The 12,275-nt window shown below is 30.6% G+C and overlaps 1 protein-coding gene across 7 annotated transcripts in view; it reads left to right on the top strand.

Annotated features, from left to right (window-relative positions):
- Positions 1-6,117, top strand: part of LOC143048532 (EF-hand calcium-binding domain-containing protein 6-like) — a 31,627-nt gene extending 25,510 nt beyond the window's left edge. For 2 of the 7 annotated variants that reach the window (XM_076222239.1, XM_076222246.1), the window contains exons 19-23: positions 225-310; positions 1,060-1,165; positions 1,820-1,837; positions 2,915-2,971; positions 5,139-6,117. In XM_076222239.1, coding sequence (XP_076078354.1) covers positions 225-310; positions 1,060-1,165; positions 1,820-1,837; positions 2,915-2,971; positions 5,139-5,360 — 489 coding nt within the window. In that variant the 3' untranslated portion in view covers positions 5,361-6,117. Of the gene's footprint in view, positions 1-224; positions 311-1,059; positions 1,166-1,654; positions 1,702-1,819; positions 1,838-2,217; positions 2,781-2,914; positions 2,972-5,138 lie in introns of those variants that run through there. The other 5 variants (XM_076222240.1, XM_076222241.1, XM_076222244.1 and 2 more) reach the window with 5 other exon arrangements.
- Positions 6,118-12,275: the final 6,158 nt, after the last annotated feature.

Here is a 12,275-nt window from a genome sequence, read left to right as displayed (position 1 = left end):
ACATTTAAAACCATCATGTCAATATGCCTGCAATAAATAAAACCATAGATGGCAGTTGATTTTACGTTTTTCATCAGCTAAAATGTTTCGAACATTCAATACTTATTCGCAAAATAATTTAAAAAAACATGATAATGAATAATAGACAGAGATAACGATTATATCATCTACATATTATTTGATAGAGAAAGAAAAGAAATTAACTCCTTAAATCTGCTTTACAGGAAGTTATGGAGTCGATGAAGTTTAACCTCTCAGCAGAAGAACTGAAGGAACTAATACTGAGGTTTGATTTACAGAAAAATGGAAGGTAATATTTCTATTTAGGAAAACAATATGTCCTTAACATTATGGTCAGGGATACTGTAATGGTTTTTTAAATACTTTACTTCTGCAATAAACGTTCTTACTATCCTCCTTTCTTCTTTAACTGATGGCGTTCAGAAATATTGTGACAAGCTATATTCAACCAATAGTATCAAAGTAGATGGTTTATGGTTAAAAGGATCTACTCAAAAATATTCAATTACAAAATCTTTAAAACTTTTCAATACTATATAAAATGAGTAATGTCTACGCTCTTCATTCGTTTATATGTAATGAGCCGATTGTTTTTACTCCCGACTATAACATTTTATATGAGTGTGATATAGATGACGGGTGATTCATGTACAGTAGGAGACGATTACTCCCTCGAAAGCACTAGTCTCGAACATTTTAGAGTTCATTCGATTCTTTATGGTTTTTTGTTGTTGCATTGACTTGTCTCTTTTAAATTGATTTACACGATTTTAACATCGATAAGGTATCGGTAACTTGATTAAACAATTATACTTCGTACATAAAATGAATATGATTGGTAATAATCTCTATTTAATGATAAAACTCGGCACACGTGATTAGGAAGTTTAATGAATAATTCTATACAAATCTATTGCAGTCTTTTGAATTAGTCAGTGTTGACTAAATTTCGTGATAATTCTACGATTTTGTTTACCCATAGTTATTTATTTCTTAACAAAACGACGTTACATATATCTGTATTTTGATTATTTTCAGATTTCATTATTTGGAGTTTATGAAATGTTTTTCAAACCGACCTGTACCAGCGTCACGTTACAAAACCCTTGTCTACAGCAAACACGCACACAAACTAGAGCAAAAAGTAAGTAAAAAACTACTGTGGCTGTTATAAACCTTTAACATTAATGTCCACACGATGAAATTAAATTGAGCTTCGAAAAGTAAAGATTGATTGATTGATTGTTGGTTGCTTTACGCCGCATTAGCACAAAAAGGCTATATCGCGGCGAGCGAAAAGTAAAGACCCTTACATAAAGTATTGATGGGCTAACATAAAACTAATACATCTATTTATGCAAAATTTATTAAAACTTACAAAAATACCATTATCTGCTGTAGATTGAAATTGCATATGTCATCGCGTTCGTTTCCTTTGTTTTTCTTCATTTGTTAAGAAACACATAAAGAAAGTAAATGGTCTAAATCTTTGGTTAACTTATTCATCCGTTGTTTACTTAATGTTTAACCTCTTATTCTTTATCACAAACCATTCATAATATTTTCATCTGCCGGATCACATTTTTTAGCTCTTGCAAACTAACAAAGCTATTTACCTTGTTAAACATTTTAGGTTGCTACATAAACGTATCAAATTATTTGGCAAGTTACGATTTCCCTGTAAGTAAAAACAAACAGCTTTGAATCTATGTTGGTATTAAGTTAAACGTTTGATTGAAATGTGTGATTTACACCGCTATGAATATATTTGCTAATTGGTGACTAATCACTTCTGCAGGTTGCTGCACGGAACAAGGTAGTTCTGATCACGATCTTAAGGATCAAATGCTATATGTATATGTTCATTCGCATAAATATGTTATAAATTATGAATAGTTGAAATGTGAACAGTTTCAGGGAAAATTTCAGAATTGAAAGCTGCAAAATTATATCACGTTGTTTTATTTTTTGTTATCTTATCCTTATATAAATTTAACAAGTATTTTTTTTATCATTAACCATTTCAGAGTTCAATCTCGTAAAATCTTGAAAAGAAATTGCAACATTGAGAAATTGTTCACAATTTCAAATGTTATTTGCATACCTATATTTGGGATATTTAGAAACCAAATTACAAATATAAGTTTATGTTCACTTTTGATGTTGTTTATTGTACCTTTCTTTGTTTTTACTTAGTATTTACATTAACGATCATCATACTCTCATTTGATAGGTAAATAAAAGCTTATATTTAATATTGAAGAGTCGATTGGTCTGATGCTGTTAAAAGCTATTAAACACGTTGTTCTTAATAAAAGGTGAAATAAAGATGGTAAAACAAATTCAGGGGATAGGGCTTAGTATACCAATGGCAGAATTAATCGATGAGATACCGAAAACATCATTGCAAAATTCGACGATACAAAGAAAAACAACAGTCTAAGAACATATACTGTTGTTTTCTTTGTCTTTTTTTAATTTGAAATTTCGTTTCATTTCTACTTACTTTGAGTTTAAATATCGTTTATAACTATAGAGTTTAAAAAACAGCATCAGAACATGTTTAATTTTATATGTAAACGAACACCATGTGTGTCCTACTCCAGTAATGGTCCTAAGCATTTGATTCCACAACATAACTGTGTGATGTTGGTTAATAATTTAAAAACATTTGTCCTCACCTTGTACGTACACTGATAAACAATTATGTGTGACATTTTGAAGAAATTAACGTCATATTTGGCCCTGATTTTTTGCGTGGACAATATTTATTAATATTGTTTTATTTATTATTAATATTGTTTTATTTATAACATTATGTTTGGTTTGAACATGCTAATTTGCACCATTGTGCTTGCTTTATGATCTGACATATATTCATAATTATTAACAGCAACGGGACATAGGATCAGCCACTGTGGCACAAGTAATAAACAATATGAGAAAGAAGGTGACACTTTCTATAATCTAGTTGAATCATAGTGATTAATGCATTATACATATTATTTTTATGCATGATTTATTCAATTATATATATCTCTGTTCTTCGCATTTAATTTCAAAATCTCAGATACTGTTAAGCCTCATAGACTAATGAATGCAGCTTCATATACTATTAGATACATTGACACTGTATTATTTCGTAGATTTATGCATGTAAAACGAATATCATACAAACAGTGGCACAATTAGTTTGCACTTTCTTTGACGTTAAATTTCAATTCTAATATTTTGCTTTAAATTGAAAACATACATATATTTCCAGTAGAAATTGTAGCTCTTATTTTTAGTGAAGATTCTACCCGTAGTTTCAATTCAGAGATTCCAATATTAGTAGAATGAATGTCTAGTATTGATGAAGAAACGTGAAGAAGGTCATATTTGCATTAGTTTGTTGTTTTGCAGTAACTGTTCATTTTAACATACATTGTTTTATTCTGTTGATACCATTCTTGCTGCTGTACATAAAACTCTTTTATTTTGTTAAGTTTTCTCTCAACCCATTTATGACTTTCGAACAGCAGTATACTACTGTTGTCTTTATTTCTTATGAACATAGGGATGCCTATTGTAGAGAGTGCTTGAACTAGCTATACTATTTCACGTTTAAATTGCATGATTTGGTGACTCCCTGGTATCGTTTTGAATCATAAGATAATTTTAGTTGTACATATGTATCAAAGAAAATGCGTAGCTGTTTCTTTGGAGAAAGGAATATTATGTATTATTTCACTTTTTAAAAATTGAAAAAGCTTTAAACATTTTCTAGGTTTTTGGCATCGTGCACAGCTGAAATTGTCGAAATTCGGATTTTGTATAGTAATTAAACTCATCAGCAATACAAGGATTGATATTATGTACGCCGGATGCGCATTTCGTCTATAAGTGATTCATAAGGATCTCTCGAATAAAAAAAAGATTAAAAGGCGAAATATAGGACGAAGTTGAAAAGCAAGGAGGACCTAAAATTCCGAAAGGTTTAATCAAACGGATACTGTTAATTTTATTACATCAATCCTACAAACTTGACTAAACCAAAGTCAGATGAACTTCGCTGAAGTCTATTGATTTCAATTTTGTATTTTATTTTATTTTTCATAGTCTTTAGCTATAAATGTTTGTCTACTTTAAACCTTCCAGTTGAGTTCAAACACTTAAGAAAAACCACTCGAACAACTTTCTGATAGGTTGCACATGTTTCATGTTGTGTCCATTGAATGACAACTTTTAGGAAATTAAAAAAAGACTTTCCTATTTTTTAATATGAACAATCGTTACTTCGTGTAATGATAACAAAACGCCGTGAATAATAGAATGATAAAATTTTAGATAAACATGAAAAGTGTAATGGGGCAGATATTGATGATTCAATTAAGTGTAAATAGTTATCAAAATTACCAGGATTATAATTTTATACGCCAGACGCGCGTTTCGTCTACATAAGACTCATCAGTGACGCTCAGATCAAAATAGTTAAAAAGCCAAATAAATACAAAGTTGAAGAGCATTGAGGATCCAAAATTCCAAAAAGTTGTGCCAAATACGGCTAAGGTAATCTACTCCTGGGGTAAGAAAATCCTTAGTTTTCGAAAAATTCAAAGTTTAGTAAACAGAAAATTTACAAAAAATGACCATATAATTGATATTCATGTCAACACCGAAGTGCTGACTACTGGGCTGGTGATACCCTCGGGGACGAAACGTCCACCAGCAGTGGCATCGACCCAGTGGTGTAAATAGTTATCAAAATTACCAGGATTATAATTTTATACGCCAGAAAGAAGGAATAAACACAATAAAGACTGCAACCAGTTTGATCAAACCTCGTTAATACTAGATACCAAGTGTCACATTGATTCCTGTATGGTTAAACTGACTTTTCAATATCGTATAATAATTCTTTTTCTGTACATTTGCAATTTATACAATAAGAAAAGTACATGCACAACTAATGTACTTTTAGATTAGTATAATATATTTGTTTTAGTTCAACAACATTAATATTAAACTTATTACTTTTATAATTTTATATTGCCGATGCACACTTTCTTTTGAATCTATGTTTATCTAAGAATATCAACTACTTACAACTGATTGTTAATAATTTATATTTATAGATGATGAACGAACACAGAAATCTAAAGAGAGCCTTTAAAAAGATGGATCGTCAAAACAGAGGTTATCTTAGTGTTATGGATTTCAAAAAGGTTTTGACAACTTGCAAAGTTAGCTTTAGCAATGAAGATTTTTACCATATCCTCTCCGAATTTGACCATAACATGACTGGAAAAATATCTTATCAGGATTTTCTAACAACATTCATGAATGCAAATATATAGAATGAGTAGAAATAGTGGCGACGCAAATCTGAAGTTACTTTTTTTGGTGCATTTTTAAAGCAAGGAATAGTTTTGTTATGAACAATTTTTCAGCAATTTAAAAGGAAGGTTCAGATAGCATTTAGCATGATTTTTTTGTTATAGAATCATCAGTAGTTGCGAATAATACATCTTGCTTATTTCTTACATATTTTTGCTATTTTTTACTTTTGGATATTTCAAGTAAAGCTCGTGTTTTAAACTTCTTTCTGTGCCAAACAAAAATAAAGGGCAGATGATATTAGATAAACTCATAGATACCAAAAAATGACATAATCTGTAATTATGTTACTATTCTGTTATATTTGTTTAGATACTGTTATGTTTTATTATTTTATAGTCAAATATTTTTGTTAACTTATTCTGTGATAATAAATGTTTTTGTAATGTTCCATTGTTACATGTACGTCTATTTGTTCGCAATGTTCATATTTAACTCATTATATTTGTAAGAGAGGTAGAATCAAATGTTTAGGCAGAATTTGCATTTATTCATTTTTACTCGTAAACAATTAATAAGCATTTAGAACAATGTTTATAAGCTTTAAATCATTAAAATACAAAACATGATATATTATCATATCTGTCAAACAATTTAGGTAGTTGTTTTAAATTGGTTTTCTTTTGACCTGTAATGATATGGTTATGTCTCATTGATACTCCTACTTTTATAACCTACTTAACAATAATAAAGTAGTTCAATTAAACCATTGGTATTTTTTGTTTGTATGCTCCACCAACGATAGCAGAGGGGCATTATGTTTCCGGATCTATGGGACCGATCGTCGGTTCGTCCGTCTGTCTGGCTTCAGGTTTAAGTTTTGAATTAAAGTTTTTGATGAAGTTAAAGTCCAATCAACTTGAAACATGTACCTAGGATATGATCTTTCTTGTTTGAACTCCAAATTAGATTTTGAAGCACAATTTCACGGCCCACTGAACATAGAGAATGATATTAGGTTATAATGAAGTTGAAGTCCAATCAATTTGAAACTTAGTACATATGTTCCTTATGATATGATCTTTCTAATGTTAATGCTAAAGTAGAGTTTTGACCCCATTTTCACGGTCCTCTGAACATAAAAACCTATAGTGCGAGTGGGGCATACTTGTTCTATGGACACAGTTTTTGTTTATTTATGTTTTTATGACATATGCAATAAACTCGTTATGCAATATGGCATATTCATTCAGTCCTCTTTCTGCTGGAGTATAATAGCAACAACGATGTCCATGAACAAAAAAACCTGATACAAATTTAAAACATCATTGGTCTCATTCATCAGAGATCAAATTCAGTAGATATTAGCAATTATTAGCCATCGTAAGGCCTTCAATACTTTGAAAAAAAACATACCTAACAGTTGCCTATAAACGGCCCCGACAAGAAATAAAGACACATTTGAAACATCATTTGATTCATTCAACAGAGCTTAATCGTTGTCAAATGCAGTAGCTGCAATCAGTTATTGGCCATCGTACGACCTTCAATGATGAGAATACCTAATACTATTTAGTCGCTTTTGAAAGGCCCTGGCATGAAAATTTCGAACAATTCAATTTAGAAAAAAAACCAGCTAAACTAATAAAACTTTTTCGAAAAACAAATGTATCAGACATGAACCAACGACAAACACTGAATAATTAGTTATCAAAGGTACCAGGATTATAATTTAATACGCCAGTTGCGCGTTTCGTCTACAGGAACACGATTTTCAAAAAATGTACACGAAGGACGGAGCAGAGTTTTGCATATTTTTAACATGCGCTAAATTCTTGATATTTTAGATTCAAGCTTGTTTTATCATTTTGATTTTATTATTACTTTATCTTCTGTTTGGAATTTCCATTTATACCATGAATCTGTAAATTAAGTAAAACTCGTTTCCTGATTTCGTATTATGCACCATGATCATTCCTATTGCTTTTCATATAAAGATTGTCAGTTTTTCGTCCTACTTAAATGATATATTCTCCTTTGCAAACAAATCTAAAATTGTATTATATGAACCGCATAAAACAAAAACATATGCTTAAGTTTTGTATGACTGTATTTGGAATGTATAATGTGATCTCGTACATATAGGTCATCATAGCCATATAAAGGTTATGCTTACATTACACCATTGTTTGTAGTTAACTGTATACGATCCGTGAGAATATTCCGATTTAAAATGGGCTGTTGCGGGTATAAAAACAAGCGTTGATCCTGCCAAATAGAGTGTCCTTTTTATTTTATTTTTTATTTTTTGTAACTCGCACTTAACTCACTTCCTTTGCGTAGTCCTCTACATTCTACAGATGAAACGTCGTCTTTAAGTGATGATTGTTGTGTATTTTGTTAATAACATAGGTTTCCCACATTACAGACCACACATAATTGCTGGCGTTTACTTAGACTAAAGCGTTTCAATAAAAAAAACTTGTCTTTCTAAAGTGAAAACTAAATATATATATTGATTAAGATGCATACATATACAAGTTCAATAGCATGTCTCTATAGCAGTGAATTTGTTAGTAGACAGACAGCGCAAACAGAAGTTAAAGTTCATCGTATTTTTCAAATGCATTAAATCGTTCTTCCTTTCCTTTTTTTTTTCATGTCAACACAATGCTTTTGTCTTATCTATGAATACACCATATCCTCTATTGGCATTTACAGATCTCCATATATGCATCGCATTTGGTGTCGGGTAAAAGCTTTCAAAGAATAAGTGCAACCTGAGGTTTAGCACGCCATTAGCTTTGCTTTGTTATAATCATGTGGAATTGAGGGTAAACATTGTAAATACATAAAAGCGCTTCTGAAGCAAGACACTTATCAAGTGTTATTTCATTTACCATAAAAATGGCAATATATAATATACCAGCGCTTGTGGACTGGAAGTCCCTGAAGCTATTATCCCCTCCATAGAAATTAGTCGACTTAAACTATTAGTATATTCCTCGTTGATAAATTTTAAAACAAATGTGAGATACTAGGATTATAATTTAGTACGCCAGACGCGCGTTTCGTCTACACAAGACTCATCTGTGACGCTCAAATCGAAATATTTATAAAGCCAAACAAGTACAAAGTTTAAGAGCATTACTAAGGTGCCAGCTGCCAGTCAAATTAGACATTAGACGAATTATGCTCTCTATGATAATAAATCTCTTTACGTGTTATGAATTTTTACTATCTTGAATTTGAAATGTTTGGTTAAACTACTACTAAGGTAAATATAGAAATCGTGATAAATCACCATTCCCATAACACTACAAACAAGAAAAATATTAAAATGGATTATATCTGTACTCGACTATACTGGGTTTTACTCGACCATTCTGAATTCGTCTGACTTTAACTTGACATTATTCGACCCCAGTCTGAACCATACTCGACTGTACTAAATCGTTCTTGACCCTCATCTCTGTCATTAAAAATAGTCTGAACTATTACTCGACCAGTCTGAAACAGTCTTAACCCATTTTCGACCTGTACTCTACCTATTTTGTCAGTCTAAGCCATACTTAACCAAAGGTCAGAACAATACTCGACCAGTCTGAACCGTACTAGACCAAATAATCTCTACTTTTTAAAATGTTAAAATAAATTTCTTTTTAACTGACATATATAACAACAAAATCAATGAATGGTTTAACCTTATATTAAAAATATATCAGACTCGTATGCAATGGTTAAGTACTGGTAGAGTACAAGTTCAGACTGTTAAGTATGGTTCAGACTACAGTTGAGTATTATCAATTAAATATCAGACCAATTCAGACTGGTCGAGTAAAAATCAGTACAATCGCGTACATATATAGGCCATTTCAGACTTTTACTGGTTTGAAGTGTAAGCAGTCGAAATTGTAATAATTTTTCAACTGCAAACATCAAAAAGTCATATAAGTGAATTATCTTTACGCTCTTAGAAAAAACAAAATACTCATAGCTGAAATTGAAAAGAACATAATATGCATTTACCATCATATGTCTTATTTGTGTTATTTTGCGTGTTGATTCAGATGACTGGTAATGTATAAATATCAGGATACAGTTACAATGTCGAAAACTCATTTTCAACCGCTTGGACGTTTTCAAATACTATGGACTTAATATTATTCGTTGGATACCAATTTTCGTTGCTTTCATGGCTATAGGTTAACCACGAAATTAAATGTTAAACGAATTACAAATTTTCTATAGGCTTATATGCAGACTTCGACAATACAACGAAACATGCATGCAAGTTTTCCATAATCCACGAAATTGGTACACACGGTAATGACAAAGTATAAAAACATCATAAATTTGGTGACAATTATGAACAATATTGACTCTATCTATAACATTAAATGTGATGAAAGGACGTTTTGTTGAATATGTTTATGAAAAGCAGAGGTGTAGAATTAATATTTAAATTTGTGTAAAATAATTCTAAAGCACATTGAATTTATAAATTTAGGCAGCCAATAGAAACCATTAACACTCTCCAAAAACTTCAATATCAGTCAAAGTCATCTTATCTTAGATCCATGAGATTTTGCAATTAAACACAAATAAGACCAAAATGGATTTTTCGACTCTGTTAACATTATAAAAATCATTTTTGTACCATACACATAACCTAGATGTCCGTTTTTGTTCATCAAAATCAAGTGAGTAGAAACAAATGCAAAAAAGAAAGACAGATATTTAAATATATACACACATGCTTTTCCTTCTTTGAGAATCTGTTGACTATATAAAATGTTTAAATCATTATAACAGTGGAGATCATGTAGAAGTGAATGTGACTTCCTCACTATGTGATACGAACAATCAGAGGTGAACACCTTAGATAGTTTATGTTGTACACGTAACGTTGGTCATAAGTCGCACTTCATTCTACAATGATCTCCATTTTGTTTCATTTACATGTAATGAGAAATCTGTTCGTGTATATTGAATATATTTGATGTTCAGACGTAAAGTATTTTATACAAATCTGCTAATTCAACTTGTCTTTGTACCCTAATCATTAACGTAAAGTATACCGATAGTTTGTTTTAATGTTCTAAGTATTATTGGGTAATGTCTTCTGAATAGAGAAAAAAGACGAAAAGACTAACAAAAGTTTATGAAAAATTGACAGACTGAGACAATCGATGTATACCCAAATGCAGTTGATATCATGAGCACTCCGGTTGGTATAAATCCTATTCAAGCAAGTCTTATATCACCGCTTTCTTTTGGAGAAATTATCAAACTATAAATGATAGACTTACGGTCTATCAGTTTTACCCTTTTTCACACAGAAATTTTATTTTCATTTGAATACGTATACACTAAAATTGTATTGATCAGATCAGTTAAGCTATTTTCAACAAATATTTGTAATTTCATCGAATGTTGTGCTGTAACACCACAGTTCCAGATTATAACTTAGACCGTCAAACAAGAAACAAAATCAAAACATTTCAACTGCATACAAGAACAGATTTTATAAAATGACTGTTTGCTTCATGTAAAACAAAAATATTCATTTGCGCTTTTGTAATATTTCGATTGAGTGTTGATTTGCTATGCTAGTTGATGTATGAGCTGGAGAATAAACTTGAATGTCGACTCAACCTGTCTCTTCCTCACTGTATCATAAGTATGGTTTTATGATTTTTAACATAGAGAAATGCTACTGCCTTTGATTTATCATCGAACGATTCTCGTTAAAGTTTGAAGATAGAACAAATATAGAATGAAACCTATAACATCAACTGTCTCAATGAGACAGGCATTATTTGTAAAGTGATAACTTGATAAATAAATTTTCATTATATAGGCTAGTCAAAGAGATGGTTATAGATTGACATATTATAAATTGTATGTTTAATAATTATGAATCACTTTTACGTTCTAAATTTAGGCAGCCAATAAAAACCGTCAACACGCTTCGTAAACTTCAATATAAGATTAAGTTACCTTATCTTAGATCCATGGAATTTGCCCGTTTAACATAAAAACATCGAAAATTGAATGTTCGACTCTGATTACATTATGGTTATCATAGTTTTGACCATATACATAACATAGCTGTCGGCTTTTTATTATCCATATCAAATAAATAGACACAAGTGGAAAAATGAAAGAGAAATATTTTAATATAAGCACACAATGTTGTCTTTATTTGAGAATTTGTTGACTATATAAAACATTTAACTCATCATAGAAGTGGGGATCATTTGGAAGCGAATGCGACTTTCACGTGATCTTCATTTTGTTGCATTTGCTTATTTTAAAATAAATTCTAATTAATGTTTGTCCTGACATAAAATATTTTTTACAGTTCTGCTGGTTCTATATGTCATTAAACTTCTAGCAATGGATTTTGCAGATTTAATCAAAACATGCCAAAAATGTCGACTCGATTCCAATATTCATATCATTTATTGATTAAACACGTTACAAAGTTGTCCGCTTTAATAAATCGATAGCATTGTCTTTCGTCTTTGCTTATGTGCTTTGTCGATATGTTTTTTTTTTCTCTGTTAACATATTTGTTTGTTTTTATAGTGATTGAGATTACAACACAATTTTGACTGCTGTATTTTTTACATATTACCTATTATCATAATTGTTTCTTTTTTTTATTTACACATTGTTGTTAATGAAATATAAATTGTATGACACAAGTGACAGGTTAAGCTACATATACCGTACCAAGTCACAAATGTTATCCATTCGTTTGGTGTGTTTGTAATACGTTCTCCTATTTATTTGTAATGTAGTCCTGTAATATTATGTTGTCATTTCAATGTTCTATTTAACATAGCAATTAAAGTGCGAGGTTTGGCATGCCACAAAACCAGGTTCAACCCACCATTTTTTTCCTTTAAAAATGTCCTGTACCAAGT

This window comes from Mytilus galloprovincialis, chromosome 10, assembly GCF_965363235.1.
Source record: "Mytilus galloprovincialis chromosome 10, xbMytGall1.hap1.1, whole genome shotgun sequence".
NCBI lineage: Eukaryota > Metazoa > Mollusca > Bivalvia > Mytilida > Mytilidae > Mytilus > Mytilus galloprovincialis.
Note: the sequence above shows the minus strand (reverse complement) of the source record. Positions and strands in the feature narration are given on the sequence as shown.